Source organism: Carassius auratus, chromosome 6, assembly GCF_003368295.1.
Source record: "Carassius auratus strain Wakin chromosome 6, ASM336829v1, whole genome shotgun sequence".
NCBI lineage: Eukaryota > Metazoa > Chordata > Actinopteri > Cypriniformes > Cyprinidae > Carassius > Carassius auratus.
The window spans coordinates 23,339,523-23,358,107 of NC_039248.1; the positions used below are offsets into that span (position 1 = coordinate 23,339,523).

At 35.2% G+C, this 18,585-nt stretch overlaps 1 protein-coding gene and 1 pseudogene across 1 annotated transcript; both read right to left on the minus strand.

Annotated features, from left to right (window-relative positions):
- Positions 1-9: 9 nt before the first annotated feature.
- LOC113101836 (probable ATP-dependent RNA helicase DDX27) lies at positions 10-12,296 on the minus strand. The gene is made up of 21 exons (XM_026265682.1): positions 12,001-12,296; positions 9,853-10,002; positions 9,717-9,776; positions 9,240-9,435; positions 9,092-9,141; positions 8,666-8,749; positions 8,137-8,242; positions 7,888-8,061; positions 6,393-6,543; positions 6,228-6,327; positions 5,375-5,516; positions 3,917-4,070; positions 3,757-3,838; positions 3,507-3,684; positions 2,683-2,789; positions 2,470-2,566; positions 1,840-1,931; positions 1,541-1,661; positions 1,372-1,462; positions 1,228-1,299; positions 10-583 (listed from the first exon to the last, which is right to left on the minus strand). Exons 1-21 carry the CDS (start codon positions 12,085-12,087, stop codon positions 568-570), a joined length of 2,310 nt encoding a protein of 769 aa, XP_026121467.1. The 5' UTR covers positions 12,088-12,296; the 3' UTR covers positions 10-567.
- Positions 12,297-13,297: 1,001 nt separating this feature from the next.
- On the minus strand, positions 13,298-16,593 carry LOC113101846 (small nuclear ribonucleoprotein-associated protein B'-like; annotated as a pseudogene).
- Between the last annotated feature and the right edge of the window lie 1,992 nt (positions 16,594-18,585).

The following is an 18,585-nucleotide window of genomic DNA, read 5'->3' on the forward strand; positions in this document are numbered from 1 at the left end:
CAATAAATGATGTTTTTTTTGCAACACTTTATTTTACGTCGTCCTTGTTACACATTACACATGAACAGTACTTACTATTATAATAACAGTAAATTATGCATAGATACGTGCAAGTAACCCTAACCTTATGGCAAAGTACATGTAGTAAATTAATATTACTGTCTTTCAATGTATAATTACAGTGTAACAAGAACACCTTTAAATAACGATCACCTTTAAGTTTATTGTTTTATTACATTATGCATGTTTACTGTGCAGAATACTGTTGGAGTCTCTTTTTTATTTTATTTTTGTATGGTTACAGGGAGTTTCTCTCTGCATTATCTCGAAGGTCGTCTGATAAAGGCGTTTCCTGATTAATCGTCTCGCTCTGCAGGAATCATTTGGCTTGATTTGAGGGAAATCAATTTTATTTCTGATGCTCGTTAGTCACTGGTTCGTACCGTGACACACAGAAGCACAGGTTAAACAGGATGTAGATGTTTATTTAAGGGAAGGTTTGGAGCGAGGATGATGATGATAAAATGATTTAAAGGGTGATTATAGGCTGATACATCAGGAACGGCTTCACTTTCTTCTGTACCTACAACGACACATAAAAGACTTGAGATGAGACAGCAGGCAAAAACACTGTTTCTTATATAAAAACCATCAAGACATTAAGATAAAACAGAACTAAAATAGATTTTCCAACTTGAAATAATTGCAAACACGTTTAAAATAGCTTCAGAGAATTTAAATTCCAGAATAAAATATTTGTGTATTTTCATAAAGTATTTAAAATACCCTTTTCCTTATCACACTCCATGCATGTTAAAAAAAAAAGAAAAAAAAAAAAATTTCTCAATGCAGTAATTTATCAGTGCCAGTATTAAATATATTATTAAATGATTAATAAAATAATGCAAAAGTGCAACAAAATGCATAAATACATTTCACGTTCTTAATCTTTTGTAATTGCAATAAATTGCATGATTTATTAAATTATTTTACATTGTTTTCCACTACATTTAATTTCAAGGTATTTTATTTTATATTTCATAAATTACTTTAATATAGCAACGTAATTTAAATCCCCCATAATACCCAAATTATGCATTATAGTGTTTTTACATCAGTCTGTTTCCATTGACTGCTCTGTTAATTGAAATAAAAGTCTGACCCTACTAAAAATGTCTTTTTTGTTGCATGCATATCTAAAGGGGAGTTGATTGTAATAAATCTCACCTGGCCTTTGACTTGAAGTGTCCTCCTTTCTTGTTAGGAATGCCGAGTCTCTTCCTGTCCTCGAAGGTCGGCCTAAACAGAGGAATCAGTGTTAGACTCGGAGACAAACACACAAAGCCTTGAACTCTTGAGTATCACACACACCCGGCTCTGTACTGCTTCAGAGTTTTCTTGCTGGTGTTCGTGAGCTCCTTATCAAACACGGACTTCTTCTTGCCGCCCTTGTCTTTGGAAACTGGGAGAAGAAAGTTTAAGGAGTCAGGAATTGAATTCAAAGGCATGTTTTCTAAAGCTCAAGCGTTCATCTGCTGACCTTTCTTCACAGGTTCTTCTTCAGGAATGGCTCTGGCGCGCTTCGGCTTGCGATCACGTTTGGCGACTCGTTCGGCGTACATCTGAGACTTCAGCACCTCGAACTGAGCTCGCTCCTCCGCCTGACACACACACACACACACACACGTTAAACATTCAAACACAGAGATCTGATGCAGCATGCAGTGCTAGAACTCTTTGATGATTTTGCTAATTTAATTTGTGATGTGCATTAGTGATGCACAAAGTCAGGTCATAAAAGCATAAAGTAAAAAAGAGAGTTTGATGAAATAATCTCACCGTTAACTCTTTCTTCTTGCCCTGTTTCAGGAACTGAGCACGCTTCTTCTTTCCTCTCAGAGCCAAATCAAAATCCTGCAGCGCTTTAGTCACTTTATGACAAAGAACAGGAAAATTAAAGTGTGTCATGAGATGAAAAATGCAAACACACACAAACAATTATTAAAATATTAAATACACAGAGAAATTACGTGTGCTACTTGTTCACAATCGTACTTAGTTTTTTGATAAAGTACTTTTATTCATCAAGGATGCATTAAATTGATCAAAAGTGACAGTAATGCCATTTATAATGTTACAAAAAGACTGAAAAACAAAATGTAGCATCATTTCCAACTAAAATATTGAGCAGAACGACTGTGTTCAACATTGATAATAATCAGAAATGTTTCTTGAGCAGTAAATCATCATATTATTCTGATTTCTGAAGATCATGTGACACTGAAGACTGGAGGAATGATGCTGAAAATACAGCGGAGCATCACAGAAATAAATTACAGTTTAACACAGATTCACACAGAAAACAGTCATTTCAAATTAAAATAATATTTCACAATTTTACTGCATGTTTTATTAAATAAATGCGGTCTTAGTGAGCAGAAGAGACCACTTTCAACAAATTCAACTCACTGCGCTCTTTCTTTCTCTCCTCGTGCGTTTGGAACCAGGTTCTTGGCGCCTGTTTCTCGTCTGCAGCCTGAGTTAACCTCTTCTGAGCTGAACTGATCTAAACAACAACAGAAAGATGAAACACACACACACACACACACATCCGGGTTACTACAGGAGCCAAAGTGTGTTAAATCATACATTAATACAAGTGACTCTTTAAAATAAACAGACCTGCGCCTCTGAATGAGCCATTTCCTTTTCCTCCTTCTCCAAGCGTAATACAGCGTACACGTCCTTCTCCAGCTTCTCAATCAGATCCCGAAACTTGAGGATGACCTCTGAGAGACGGCCAGAGAACACACTTTAACAACAGAGTCATCTCTGACACAAAACAATGCATTACATGAGAGCGTTTCAACGGATGAGGACTTTTAGCAGATTTTCAGATCCTTATGATTTTCAGGGATTCTGCAGGTTTTGTGGAGACACTTTTAAGACCATGCAAAGACACTTTAAGGAACACAGTAAGTTGCATTAACAAAACATCGACTGAAATGAGTTTAAACAGCTGTGCACTCGACCACTCGAATATTGAACAGACTTTTAATGCACTTTCTGATCACTCCAGAAAAAAAAAAAGTCATGCTCTTTCTTTGTCATTTTTTTTTTCAATGCAAATGTCTGAAGACTCTTAAATCAGGTTACATTCACTTGAGAAGCAAGTTTTCATTCCTCATTGAGAAGTATTTGTTTTAAAAAAAACAATTTTATTAAATTTCTCAGCTAAAAAAGACTTAATTCTGCTTCTCAAGTAACTGCATCTTGATTTAAAATGTTAAAATATTTGTATGGGACAACATCAAAAATGTATAGCCATAACTTCATGAATTTAAGACTAATTAAGACGTGTTAAAACCTGTGGATTTTGACGGATGTGCAAAGAACCATTCAGACAGGTTTATAAAGTGCATGGATTTAGCAGACGCTTTTATCCAAAGCGATTTACAGTGCATGCTATGCAAAGCTCTACCACTGAGCCACAGGAACACCATTACCTTGAGGAATGACTCGAGCTTTGACGGCGGTTTTGGCTTTTTTAACAATCTCTTTCAGCATCTTCCTCTCGGTCTCCCCCACGAGGGACACGGATCGTCCCACTTTCCCGGCGCGAGCCGTTCGGCCCACCCTGTGCACGTAATGCTTCACAGTGTTGGGCATGGTGAAGTTTATCACCTGCAAACACACGTGCATTTCAGACCGCGTTCTCCGGGGTTTCACCGACACAGATATTAGATGCAAACCCACCGTCTTGACTCCGTCTATATCCAGACCTCTGGCAGCGACGTCTGTAGCCACTAAAATATCAATCTGCTCGTCCTTGAAACGCCTGAAACACCAGGATGTTGTTCATGCAGCAGTCTATTCAAGGCAAACCTTTGCGTTTCTTTAAATGCATGAAACTCACTTCAGACTTTCCAATCTCTGCGTCTGCGACAGGTTTCCGTGAAGCTCGCCGACCTTTAACCCCATCAGGCCCAGCAGGATGTGCATGCGGTGAGCCTGCTTCTTCGTCTGAGTGAAGAGCATCACGTGATCCTGAAAGGTTCTGGTCAGGAGAGCTGCGGACGAGGACTGGATTTAATACACGTGTTTCAGAATTAAACTAAATCTGAGAACAAATAAGTCCAGGTTTGACTCTGTTCCAAACCCTAGTGCGCTGCCTAACTAGACAGCATTATTTAGACATCATAAGTTAACTTTGATGACTCTTCAAAATATTTGCAGCACAATTGTTTGGTTCTGGCCACTGAAACTGCACTGCATTGTTTTTTTTCAAATGATTTACATTTAAAAAAAATACTACAATCACTAAAACTAAACATACAATTAAAGCTGAAGAGAAAAATTAAAAACAAATAAAAGTCTAAACAAATAGATTACAAAGTAAAAAAAAACAAATACAGTTTAAAATGAAGTTAATCCTAAAATAATAAAATATAAAATTAGCACATACAATTGCTGAAACCTGAAGAAAAGCAATTAAATAATTTTAGGTTGAAGTATTAAAATTACTTTTATTAAACATACTAACATTTTTAAGTTTAAGTACTAAACTTATTTAACAAACTAAAATAAAATTACAAATATATCTTAAAAAATATATAATATATTAATATATATTAAAAAAAACATATACTTAAAAAAAAACACTGACTGCAATTAGTTAAAAAAAATTTTCCTCAAAGATAATGGACAGTTTTATAGGAAAGATACCTTATAAATATATTTTTACATTTTTATTTTAAAAAAAGCTATATTAATATATATTTAAAAAAAACATATACTAAAAAAAAAAAAAACTGACTGCAATTAGTTAAAAAAAAAATTCCTCAAAGATAATGGACAGTTTTATAGGAAAGATACCTTATAAATATATTTTAATATTTACAAAAAAAAAAAAACTATAAAATAATATTAGATTTCTAATTTTAGGTTGAAGTATTAAAATTACTTTTATTAAAGGTACTAACATTTTTAAGTTTAAGTACTAAACTTATTTAACAAACAAATATATATAAAAAAAAAAATTAAATTAAACAATATTATATACAAAAAAAAAACACTGACTGCAATACGCTCAAAATATTTCAAGGAAAGATACATTATAAATATATTTTAATATTTTTTATTTACATTTTTAATTGTAAATAGCTCAACAATTTGAAAAGAGCACATTCATAAGTGATCATGCATTTTTATTTTTTTGCTAAGAGGAGCACAGTAACGCCAGACTCTACTGGAATCATTGTGAGTGTTTCGTGTGGATCACAAGTGATTTACCATCAATGAAAAGCACTAGAGATCTGTCACATCACCCTAAGCAGACAGCAGACCAGCGAGGCCACTAATTAGGGCACCTTACCTGCAACGATCGCCTCTCGGTCTCCTTCTTTATTGGGTCTGATCCTCACAAACTCCTGTCGGAGATACGGAGCCACGTCTGTGTTACTGTTCACAAAGATCCTCACCGGCTGCTTCAGCGACACGGACGCCAGATCCTTCACCTGAGGAGAAACGAGGAAAACACGCCGATGAAGAGCTGTTCTACTAACAGGAAGAGCCAAAAATAACATTATATACGGCACACGACCCATATGATGGATAAATAAGCTTTTGTCAATGAGCAAATTATAGAAATAAATCCTGATCTCTAATACTGACCTAATCAAACTGATGGAAATAATCAATAATGTCTGATATTGATATGATCAGTGGTGCAAGCGTTTGGAACGGAATGTTTTTTATGAGAAAACAAGACGATCTCAATTTTTTTTTTGTCAATAGAGAAACAAAACAATTTTTTTTTTAAATGCATTTGTGCATTTTAATGCATTATTTATTTTTTAATTAATGTACATATTTTATATGCATTTTATATATTTTGATATAGTTATTCGTTGATTTGATTTATATCCATCTATCTTTCTTTCTTATATTTTCACTGGTACATCCAATGTATATAATAAAAAGATATAAAAAGATATTTATGGGTAAACAAGTTAGTCAGCAAATAAATTATGCTTTTTAAATTGGTATTATGCTATTTATTTAGTTTCATTTTTTGCATTTATTTATTCCTTTATTTCCTGCATTTATTTAAAATATTTAAATTTCTATATTAATTTATTTGGATGGATTTGTATCACTTTTTACTCTTATTACTTGCATGATAACCTGATTTCGACACAAAGCATTGAGTGAAGTGCAGTCATCACCTCTTCACTCATGGTGGCCGAGAACAGCATGGTCTGTCTCTGATAGGAGCACATCCTGATGATCTCCTTCATCTGCTCCTCGAAGTACTCGTCCAGCATCCTGAGCAAAGACACGTGTGTAAATAACCAGCCGAGCACTGAGCACGTCTCACCTGTGGCTCTCACCTGTCGGCCTCGTCCAGGATGAGGATCTCGATCTGACTGAGCTCAAACGAGGGCGTGTTGTGCAGATGGTCAATCAAGCGTCCAGGTGTAGCGATCAGGACGTCTGGCCCCGCCCTCAGCGCCGCCTCCTGAGACTTCAGGTCCAGCCCACCTGACAGACACATCACAAACATCTCACAACACTTCCTGCATTCGTTTCTAACAGTACATCCACTGCCGCCTTATATTCCAAAACCTACAAGTGTCTCATTTTAACATGTGAAAGACAGAACTAAAGCAACAGGGCCGCTCATAAGCTCATAAAACAACTTAAATATAAGATTAAATACTTGAAATAAATGCAGTCTTGACAAATCAACTATATTTAATAAGTAGAAGTTGAAGCAATAAATTACTAAACCAAAAACTGATATAAAACTGAACTGATTTATAAAAAAATAATACAATATAAAATTAGCACAACGAACTGCTGAAAAAAAAAACAACAACTAAAAATTAGAAATCTAATAATTTTTTTTTTAGTACTAAAATTACTTTTAATAAAAAGGTACTAACATTTTTATACTAAACTTATTTCACAAATTGAAAAAAATATAATAAATATATGATATATATATATATTTTTTTTTTAATGACAAAAGCACATTATTACTAATACTTTACATTTAGAGTTGTTTAAATAAATTAGCTTAAAAATATTAAATTACACTTAAGAAAGTTTAGGTTGAAGAACGGAAATATTTTGTATATACAAAATATTAATTATAAATGACAAAAGCACATTACTAATATAAAAAAAACATCTAGAGTTGTTTAGAAAATAAATTAAGCTAAAAAATAATTTAATAAATAATTTAATATTTAAATTAAAAAATTTGAACTAAAAAGAGATGCAAATTTAAAAAAAGCTAAATAGAAATGTTTGAATAAATTGAATATTTAAAAAAAGTAATAAAAATGGCAAGCACACATAACAGTAATACTCACTAAAATAAATAAATACATATGTAAAAATTACTTTTTAGTAAAAGTACTAAAATGGTAAAATTTTGGTTGAAGTACTAAAATTAAAGAAAATGCTTAAATATATATAAAAAAATGACAAACGCACATAATTACAAATACTTTTAAATGAAAACATTTAAAATGATAAAAAAGTAAGCTAAAATATTACTTGAAATAAGATAATATTAAGTTAAAATATTATATTTAAAACTTAATTAGAAAGTTCCCTAAAGAAAAAAAAAAAAAAAAAAAAGCTAAACAGAATCAAAAATATGAAAAAAAAAAAAACTAAAAAACTTAAACTTAAGTTTAGAATGAAGTACTAAAAAACCTAAAACAAATTTAAAATTGTAATATATATATATATATATATATAAATATAAAAGACATGCACATTTGTACATTAAATTGTTGTATAATACTTTTTTATTTAATTAATTATTAATTAATTAATTAAATATGGATGAATAGTACAGAATCTGAAGCGTACCGACGGCCAGACAGGTGCTGATGCTGGTGAACTGAGCCAGCTGGCGAGCGACCGAGTGCACCTGGATGCCCAGCTCTCGGGTCGGCACCAGAACCAGCACACGGGTCACCTGCGTCTCTCTGGGCTTGTAGATCAGACGCTCCAGCACGGGCAGCATGAAGGCCGCCGTCTTACCTGAGACACACACACCAGTCACATCCATCCACACAAAAACTCTTTCTGGTCAAACCAATCAGACGGAGATCTCACCAGTGCCAGTGGCGGCACATGCACAGATGTCTTTTCCCAGAAGCCCCACAGGGACGCAGGCTTTCTGAATAGGAGTGGGCTGCTTAAAGCCCATAGTAGAGATGGCCTAAAGAAACAAGAAAAAACACTTCAGAAACACTGTGCATGCTCAACTGAAGACCCAACACAGGGTGCACAGATCGATTCAGATGCTAATGATGATTAACATACCATTAAAACATAAAAATGCAACACCACATGCATGTATTCACTGTCATCAAAGCAGTAACTCTTTACACTGCAGCCTAGATAGACATCACTACGTCAAAAACACCACTAGAAAACGATAACGGACATTTAAAAATAAATTAAAATTAAATAAATGCATTTAGCAGACTTACAGTGCATTAAGGCTAACAATTTTTTACCTAACATGAATAAATAAAAAAATAAACTGAATGTTTTTTTCAGAAAACAAAAAAGTAATTTAAGATAAAACAATATATATAAATAAACAATAAAAAACACAAAAGGCTGACGTCAGACTCGCCTTCAGTAAAGGTCTGGACAGATTCATATCCTGGAAGGTGAGGTTCTCATCGTACTGAGAGGCGTCTTCAAAAAACGCTTCGGGCTGGAGAGAGAGAGAGAGAGAGAGAGAGAGAGAGAGAGAGAGAAAGAGAGAGAGAGAGAGAGAGGGAGAGAGAGAGAGAGAAAGAGAGAGAGAGAGAGAGAGGGAGAGAGAGAGAGACAGAGAGAGGGAGAAAGAGAGAGACAGAGAGAGGGAGAAAGAGAGAGAGAGAGGAGAGAGAGAGAGAGAGAGAGAGAGAGGGAGAGAGACAGAGAGAGGGAGAGAGAGAGAGAGAGAGAGAGAGAGAGAGAGAGAGAGAGAGAGGCAGAGAGGAGTAAACACTGAGAAAACCTCCAAAAAAATCCCATAAACTACAGCAGCTCAGGAGAACCCAGCCATACTCACAGTTTCTGCTGCTTTCCTCTTGCCTTTCTTCTGCTTTTCTCTCAAAGTGTCTGAAAGAAAAGAAAGAGTGGTTTATATACACATATATATAGCATAACTGTTCATAGAAAACAATAATGAAGGCTTTTGATTGACTGTCAACACACACCTGCTTTCTTGAGCACTTCTTCATCACCTGAGGAGAACTCATCTTCATCTACCTCTTCACCATCATCATCATCATCATCATCTCCACCTGATTCTTCGTCGTCTTCTTTATCATCATCATCATCATCCTCTTCATTCTCGTTTTCTGGTTTAGAGGCCGAAGCTTCCGTTTTCTTGCTTTCTTTCTGAGTTTTTTCCTGCAAATACAAAGAAATATTTCAGAAGCATTTCAGTCCCATACACAAAACCATAAAATAAAGATGTGGAAAACAACCTGGAATAAGATATCCGGTGGTCAACATTTTGGAAGTTTTTTAAGTCTGTTCTATACACATTTATTTAAGCAAAGATACAGTAAAAAAAATATGAAAATGTTTTCCAATTTAAAAAAAAAACTTTTCTATGTGAATATATGATACAATGTAATTTCAATGTAATTACAATGTTTTCCGTCTGAACGCTGAACACATCGGCTTACCTCAATCTTGCGCTTTTTCCGCACTTTCTCGATCTTTTCGTCCAGAGTAGTGGGTGCTTTCTGTAAAAGCATGAAGAAGATTATTCAGCGTGACTAACCAGATCCCCAGCTGAGCTGTGAAGTGAGAGTCACTCACTCTCTTCTTGAGCTGTGCCATCACGTCTGCCATGACCCAGTCCTCGCTGTACAGACCGTCCCGCTCGCCGAACTCGAACCCAGTGCTGAAGTCTCCAGTGCCACGGCCCTTCAGAGCGCGCTTCTGCTTACTCAACACGATGGGCTGCTCCTGACGACACACACACACACATACACACTTTAACACCTTTAACATGGTGCACTGATGGTATCAGACAGCAATACTACGGTACCTCAAAAGACATCATTCATCTAAGATGGTATTTGCATGTACGTACATGGTCATATTTGCATATATATGGTCATATACCATGGTACTCCCCATTAGGGATGTTCATTTTTAACCAGTTAACCGTTAACCACCGTTAACAATTTTGACCGATTAAAACAATCAGTTAAACAGTTTAAAAAAAAGTTATTTATTTTCAGTCATTTATTAAAAAATTAAAAAAAATGGTTTGCCGTTTTGTTTAAATGGGTTACATTTTACAAAAAATTTACTAAATACATTTTTTTTTGAGACACATAAAATAAACATACGTCGCGTAGCCTATTAATAAGTCTCATTTTATTATTTAATTTTAATTAGGCCTAATGCTGACGCTAAATGTTTACAAAAATTATAATAAACAATGTAAACATAGCTTTGTTATTTTAGTTCCCCTCACTCCACAACAAATAATTTTAATTAAAAGTAGCTTATATATATATATATATATATATATATAAGAATGAAAAAAAAATAGCCTATAAGAGGTTATAGCAAAATATACGATAAGCCAAAACGAATTAATTTAGGCTAAAATGAAACCGAAAACCAACATCCGGTCTCTTATTCGACACAAAACCAAATGTTTCCGTATTTGAATTTGAAATTATTATTTATTATAGCCTACTTCACTTGTGTTCCAATATCTAATTATTATTATTTATTTATTTTGCATAAGATCACACTTAACAGCACAGATTTTATTACATATTTTTAAACTGCGCTGTTTTTCCCCAATATGTTTGACTGACTGTATTTTATTATGATAATCAACAGAATACATTGTCTACAGACTACAGTTTTTTCCTTCTAACAGTGGAAGCAACTTCTTTTAGTCAAAGATAATCGGAATTGTAAAAAGGTTGCCTTTGTGTACAATCACAATAAACAAATCTTTGTGCGTAAAATACGCCCAAAGAAAAAATAGGATAATGCTTTCCGCCATCTGTTTCCTTTCACACAGCACAAAAATTTACCAAAACTTTGTCTTATTTGTTCTTTTTCATAATTATTCAAGTTAAAATATATTCTAATACAGGCCTATTTACGCGTTATATAAATAGCCTAGATTTATAATGTTTCTCTCTAAATACACACACATACAGTATATATTTACGAAATATTTACATGTATACACAATTATATTCTTATATTTATATACAAATTAACTTGATATATAACATAACATGTTTTTCTTAAATATATACATGCATGCGTGTATTTATATATGCATAATGGATATACACTACACATATTTACATTTAATCATTTAGCAGATGCTTTTATCCCAAGCGACTTACAAATGAGAGCAATAGAAGCAGTCAGGTCAACAAGAGAACAACAACAGTATACAAGTGCCCTGACAAGTCTCAGTTAGTCCAGTCTATATATATATATATTATTATTAAATGAAAAGACAAGAAAAGGAAAAGTGCTGGTGTTAGTTGGTTAAGTGCAGGCGAAAAAGATGAGTCTTTAGATGTTTCTTGAAAATGAGTAAAGACTCAGCTGTACGAATTGAGATTGGGAGTTCATTCCACCAGCTGGGCACAGTACAGGAAAAGGTCCGTGAGAGTGATTTTGAACTTTTTTTTTTGCATGCAATTAATCGCGATTAATCGTTTGACAGCGCTACTCAAAACACGGTAAGTTACATCCTTAAACAACGTAGTACCATGATGGTGCACACCAAAAAACATAGTTTTACCATAGTTTAATGCTCAAAACAGAGCACTAACTTGGAGCATCGTCAAACAACATAATTTACCATGCTTATATACACCTCGACACATGGTAATACCACGGTAAATTCTCAAACAACGTAGCATCACCACGATACAGGCCAAAATAAAACCTCTAACAGCAGTAATGTGAACTTACGGCTTCTTCGTCAGACGCTGAGTCCGGATCGTCAGGAACTTCATCATTATCATCGATAGTTCTGATCAGATCCAGATCGGAAAACATCTTTGTGCTGCTCTCGCGAAATAAACTTCACACACTCCGAAACTATATAGAAATATAGAGTATATATTTACACGTAAACCTAACTACCTAATAAAGGAGACTTTATCTTACAGTTTAAGAAATATTAAGCATATAGTTGTGTGTTTGACACACGAGCAGCGTCCAACGCTGACTTCCACACGTGCGTCGCTGAAGAGGCGGATCTGCGTCATTCTCTCACGGCTCTCGATCAGCGGCTGCAGCGGCCTCGTGAGAGCACACTGACACCTAGCGGCGCGGAGGACGCCTCTTCTTCTGATAAAATACATCATTTTAACACAAAACCACGATTAAAATTACATGAGGTCAGTTAAGACTGCAGATGACTGCATATGTACTTTAGACGGTCTCTGAATAAAAAATGACATTAAAACAATCAAAAAAGAAAGAAAAAAAATAATAATAATATTGGTCATTGCTATCCTTTCAGAGAAACGTTTTGAAATCCCAGGATTCGTTTTACAACCTAGCAGAAAAATATATAGATAAATAAGTATAAGATATAATAAACTAGCAACTTAATAAAAAAAAAAAAAAAAAAAAAAAAAAAGTTCATCTGAACATTTACATCACGTTTAGAAATGCCTCTGTCCCATTTGTCAGTGTAAATGCACATTTGAACAATAAATGAATGTTTTTCATATCAAGTGGCTGAACTTTAAAGTGAAAGTAATAAAGTGCACAAATAAACTTCCACGAGTTTAAAAAATAAACTAGTATATTAATATCCTATGCCTCTGAAAATTTCGAACAGAAAATCAGCTTGAAAGTTTTATTTCTTCATTAAGAGGGTGGGTCTCTAAAATTAACTTCATGCATCATCCAAACGGGTCTTTGCATCACTATACTTTCATATAAAAACTGATATATAGTGATACATTATGAATATAAAAACTCAAAAAGTTTAAAACCGTAAAAAGAAAAATACATTAAAATACTATAAAGTTATACAATTCTACATTTAAAACAACTATATATTTACAAAAAGCTGAATGCATAAATTCTACCTCTCACAGAACTGTTAATTAGACAGATTAAAAGAACATTAGAAACACTGAAATATTAATAAACGTCATTTCGTTTTTAATTTAATTGGCACTTGTTTAATTTTTATATTTAAAACGGTAAATATTTGATTTAATTGGTATCAACTGAAAGCAAAACAAATGAGTCTTATTAAAACAAATGTCAATTTGACGCTTTATTTAAAAAAGGAAGGAAATTACAAAATACAAAAAAACAAACTATACAAGATCTTGCAGCCAAACTGTCCCATACAAGGAAGAGATGCACCGCAGATGTTTAAGGTCTGGGAGGATGCATGCCTGGAGGAGGAGGACCTGGGGAAACACAAAGGACAAATTCAAAATCAAAAGCAGTTCATTGTGTTATTATTTTGTGCTATAACTAGTATTAAAGAAGAGCTGATCAGTTCACATGCATCTGTTAAACGTCACTCCACATTAAACAGCGCCAAAACAACATTTATTGTACTGACAGGCAGAATTTAAAGCACAATTGCGATTTATTTGGATGGAAGCCGTGTTTCAATGTTGCATCCATTAACTGAAACAGGATTCTTGGGATCAATAGTTTCATAAAAACGAGAATCAATACAAACAAAAGACATCAATATTTTTACTCAGCCCTAGTATATAGACATAAGACCTAGTAAACCTAACGAAAAACCCACCTCTCATTCCAGGAGGAGGCGGCCTCATGCCAGGAGGCATTCCCATCGGAGCGCCGCGGCCGGGCGGCATTCCCATCGGCGGTCCCATGGGCGGCCGCATGCCTGGAGGAGGACCCATCATACCTGCAGCAGAGCGAGACGTGAGCACGAGGGTGAACCCTAACCATCACGCCGCATGATGCCAGCCATGTGATTCTGAGCTCAGCGTAATCCTGCTACCACTCGAGCGGACTCGTCATCAGCCTCAGAAAACATTGATGTCATCACAGCCGCCGAATCAGCACAGCCGTCAGAAAACACACAGCGGCAGATCGAGACACTCACCCGGAGGAGGCGCTCCTCGGCCCATCGGAGGAGGAAGAGGTCCACCCCGGCCCGGAGGATACTGTGTGGGAGCGCCCGCTATACTGACCCCCACAGCCGTGCCCCGCCCCTGAGGGGTCATGACCTGAGACCGAGAGAGAGAAAGGACATGTTTCAGACAAGAGAAGGATGATACGGGTCACACTCTAATAAACTGAATTGTAATAAAATAAAAATTTATTTTTATTGCCATTTCAGCATTTACGGCGAATTCTGAGTATGGGTCACTTCACATCTTCCTCGCAAAAACTGAGCTACAATAATACAAGAGTTACAAAAACACCAAATAAAATCTAAGAAAACCAAAAAATACAGCAGTTAAAATTGTACAAATTATTTATTTTTTTATATATAAATGTGATAAATTCTAAATTATTTCCTAGTAAAATCTCACAAAAAAAAACTTTAAAACATTATATAAAATATAAATAATTAACCAATTAACTGTAAATCTAACATGGTAACAAAACTAAAATTTAAATATTACAAAAAATAATATATAATATGAAAAATTTTAATTGCATCCCAATTAAATGTTGATGTATAAAGTAGTGTAAAATATTTTAAAGAAAAAGCCAATTCAGTAAAAACGGAATACATATAATGAAACAAAAATCTGGCTATGACTCCCAATAAGAACCGATCAAAAAAATATATTTTGTAAAATGTGAAAAAATTATTTATAGCTCATCCAAACAGTTTTTATTTCACTTGCACATTTAAAAAAATATAATATGTTAACATAGTGCATTTACCAATAATTACATTCAACAGTAAATTCAAAAACTCTGAAACAATGGCCCACAGAAATCTCAGAATGAAAAAAATAAATAAATAACAATTAGAAGCAAAAGTCATTTTAAACTGTACCTGCTGTGATGGGCCCCCGACTCCCCTCACGGGGCCAGCGAGTCCAGCGGGGCCTGTCCCATCGGAGCGCCGGCGGGAACGCCTCGCCCTGCAGCCCTGCCGACCCCAGGACCCCCTGCGACTCCTGCCAGCGGCACACGGGCGATGCCAGTCTGAACACAAACACCACGTCACTCTCTACACTCACACTGAGTCCAATACTAGTGTCTAATTCACATCATCGGCATCAGACTCAGAGCAGACTCACGTCTTTAGGAGGCGGTCCTTCTACAGTCAAAGAAACCAGATTTTCTCCTCGGAGCAGAACCAGACCCCAGAACCCTCTTCTCCTCTCGCTCCGGCTGCTTGGAGTTCTTGGGTCTGTGAAGGACACAGACGGGAAAATACTGGTCCATGAGTATGGCATAATTAAACAGATTCTTAAAAAACAATGCACGCCTCGGAAAGCAAGATTCTTCACGAACATCGCCGCTGTGTGAGAGCTCATTTAATGAGAGGTCAGAGTAATGTTCAGGATGGACTTACTTGATCTTTTCTGAACTCGTCGCAGTCACACAGGATCAGATTCATGTGTTTGTCGAACGCTTTGAACGTGCCGATGAAGATTCGTCCGTCCTGAAGGATACAGCGCATCCGGAAGTCGATGTGCTGCAACATCTTACTGCTCTTACCCACCGTCTGGGAGACAAGAAAGAGTTAAAAACAACATTACAGACACACGCGCATCAAACTGACATCTACCAGTGGGAACGAATAGGACTTTTATTTTAAATTTACTCTGTTCAAGGAACACAAGTTATTCTTAATGTCCATTGTGTTTTGGAAGTTTATTTCAAAAAGAGAAATACATAAGTTAACGTGAATACCTAAAGAATGCAAATCTATTAATCAGAAAATCAAGCAATCGAAACACTATTAACTAGGACGGAAGTGATATAAAAGGCAAAATAAAAGTCTTCCCGGTTAACAGATTATAGGAAAGATAGTAAACAATATACTTAGACTCCGAGAACGTGCTGCAAACTTAATTTATACATTTGTATCGAATTATTGAATCATATTAAATTATTTAAATCGAACTGTGTGCAAACAGAGCAAAAAACGACGCTCATATTAGCGTTCATTCACAGTCTAAAAACTGGATTTTAAAGAAAGATTACTGCATTTTGTTTGAGAAACAAACTATTATTATTTCTAATGCGTTTTAAATTCCTTGTTGATTTGTTTTCGGCTGCTTTCGTCTAAGAAAATAGCAAGCTGTTTTGTCCTACGTAGAAACGACGTAACGATGACGTAAGATACACAGTTTTAATTCAGAATCTTCACTTAATCGCAGAAATATTAAGAGGGATGTTTAATCGGACACTAATAAGGCAGATAACGAAGTCTTACCATGATTGCTGTTCGGATGACTCCGATTTTAATCGGATTCTGCCAAACTGGTTAAAAAATTGACCCGCGAACCTCCGCTGAGTCTTTTAACTGAGAGCGACGCGAAAAGAGTCCGACCGGAAACACGGAACACGATCTAAAACTGTCCGCTTCCGTCTGGCGCACCTTCTGATAGTACATTTTACGATTATAATTATAATTATAATTATTATTTTTCTTTAATCAAGCTTCTTTTTAGCGAAATAAAAAAATCACTGTCACACAACATATGATCACAGAAAAAAAAGCATGCTTAATTAAAAAAAATACACACATACATACATACATACATACATACATACATACATACACACACACACACACACACACACACACACACACACACACACACACACACACACATATATATATATATATATATATATATATATATATAGACAGGGGCGGATCTAGAAAAATATTGATGGGTGGCGAGAAGTGGGCAGGAATTTTTGAGGGGTGGAAACATATGGCAGACGTATATATACTGAATTTAGTCACAGTTTGATGATAAATACATGTGCACACTTCAAAAGCACACAGGCTATCATTTACAAACTTAATCTAATGCAATCAATGTCTTGCATTTGAAACAGTTATAACAAACATTACAAACATATAAAGAATAAGTGACCATACCCCATAAGCACCACCACACTCACTAATGCATACAGTGTGCATCAACATGTAATTAAGAGCATTGTAAAAGGTTCAGTGTTATCAATATGTCAATTTATTATAAGAAACACAAGATTTTAATAGCCAATGACATTTCCAGCTGGGGAGACTCAACTGATTTTGTACAGTTTAGTGTTAATCACCATCTAACTCAACCAGTCAAGAGCTACATTTAGCCTTATGTTATATGTGTGTGTGGTTAGTAGAGCACATTCCCAGAGACGTGTATAACAACACTTTAAGGGTTCCCATAAGCAGGATTGTATTGTTGTGCCCCCTTCCTCAAATATGATGATGGAAAAAACCCTACTATAGGGGTGAAAAAATAACTTTAATCAAATAAAAACGAAATGAATAAATTCTATTATTTACAAATCACAACTGTAGCTCTCGACATTTACCTGTGGCTATAACTTTATTATGACTCTAATTTATTTTATAGTCTCAAGCATTAAGAAATCATGCAAAAGGAAACTAAGCAGTTTTACTATGATAAAACCATGGTTTATTTTTGTAAGGGTTGTGATATGCACGTTTTCGTTGAAGAAATTATAAAGCCTGTGTCATCTATAGCAAAAAGGTGGCCAAAAATGAAAGATTAAGTGAATATTTGAATGAAATGTTTGGTCAGTAGCCTAAACAAGGATTTGATCGTCCTGTAAGTGTAACAGCAGCAATCACGTGGCATTTGTAATAACATTTACATAAATTGTTTATTGTGTATTTGCCTACATTATGTATTTTAACAGTGTTATTATTAACCAATCATTATGCTCCATTATCTTTTTATAAAATGAATTTTAAACCATTTTAAAGGCTATAGATGGCTTTTGTCTGTTTTTATAGCAACAACAACAAAAAAAATATTATAATAATACTTTGTAAATTATTAGAGTTTGGGGATCGCAAATCATTTGAATCAGTTCGGGAGTTCGGAGCGGGTTCGCGAATCATTTGAGTCAGTTTGGGGATTGCGAATCATTTGGAACAGTTCAGGAGTTAGCGGGATCCCGAATCGTTTGATTCAGTTATGGGGATCGCGAATCATTTGAGTCAGTTTGGGAGTTCGGAGCGGGATCGCGAATCATTTGAGTAAGTTTGGGGATTGCGAATCATTTGGAACAGTTCAGGAGTTAGCGGGATCCCGAATCGTTTGATTCAGTTATGGGGATCGCGAATCATTTGAGTCAGTTTGGGAGTTCGGAGCGGGATCGCGAATCATTTGAGTAAGTTGGGGAGTTCGGAGCGGGATCGCGAATCATTTGAGTAAGTTGGGGATCGCAAATCATTTGAGTCAGTTCGGGAGTTCAAAGCGGGTTCGCGAATCTTTTGAGTCAGTTTGGGGATCGCGAATCATTTGAGTCAGTTGGGAGTTTGGAGCAAGTATAGGTCTCTGCAGGAAAGTAATGGGAGTTACAAGATCA

Bases quoted from the DNA above. Each gene is read 5' to 3' on its own strand.
- LOC113101836 (XM_026265682.1), bottom strand. From the start codon at position 12,087: ATGTTTTCCGATCTGGATCTGATCAGAACTATCGATGATAATGATGAA. The intron at 8,750-9,091 runs GTGAGTATGGCT...CTCTCTCTCCAG, and splicing joins AGAGGAAAGCAGCAGAAACT to CCCGAAGCGTTTTTTGAAGA. The intron at 3,839-3,916 runs GTGAGTTTCATG...CTGGTGTTTCAG, and splicing joins CAGAGATTGGAAAGTCTGAA to GCGTTTCAAGGACGAGCAGA.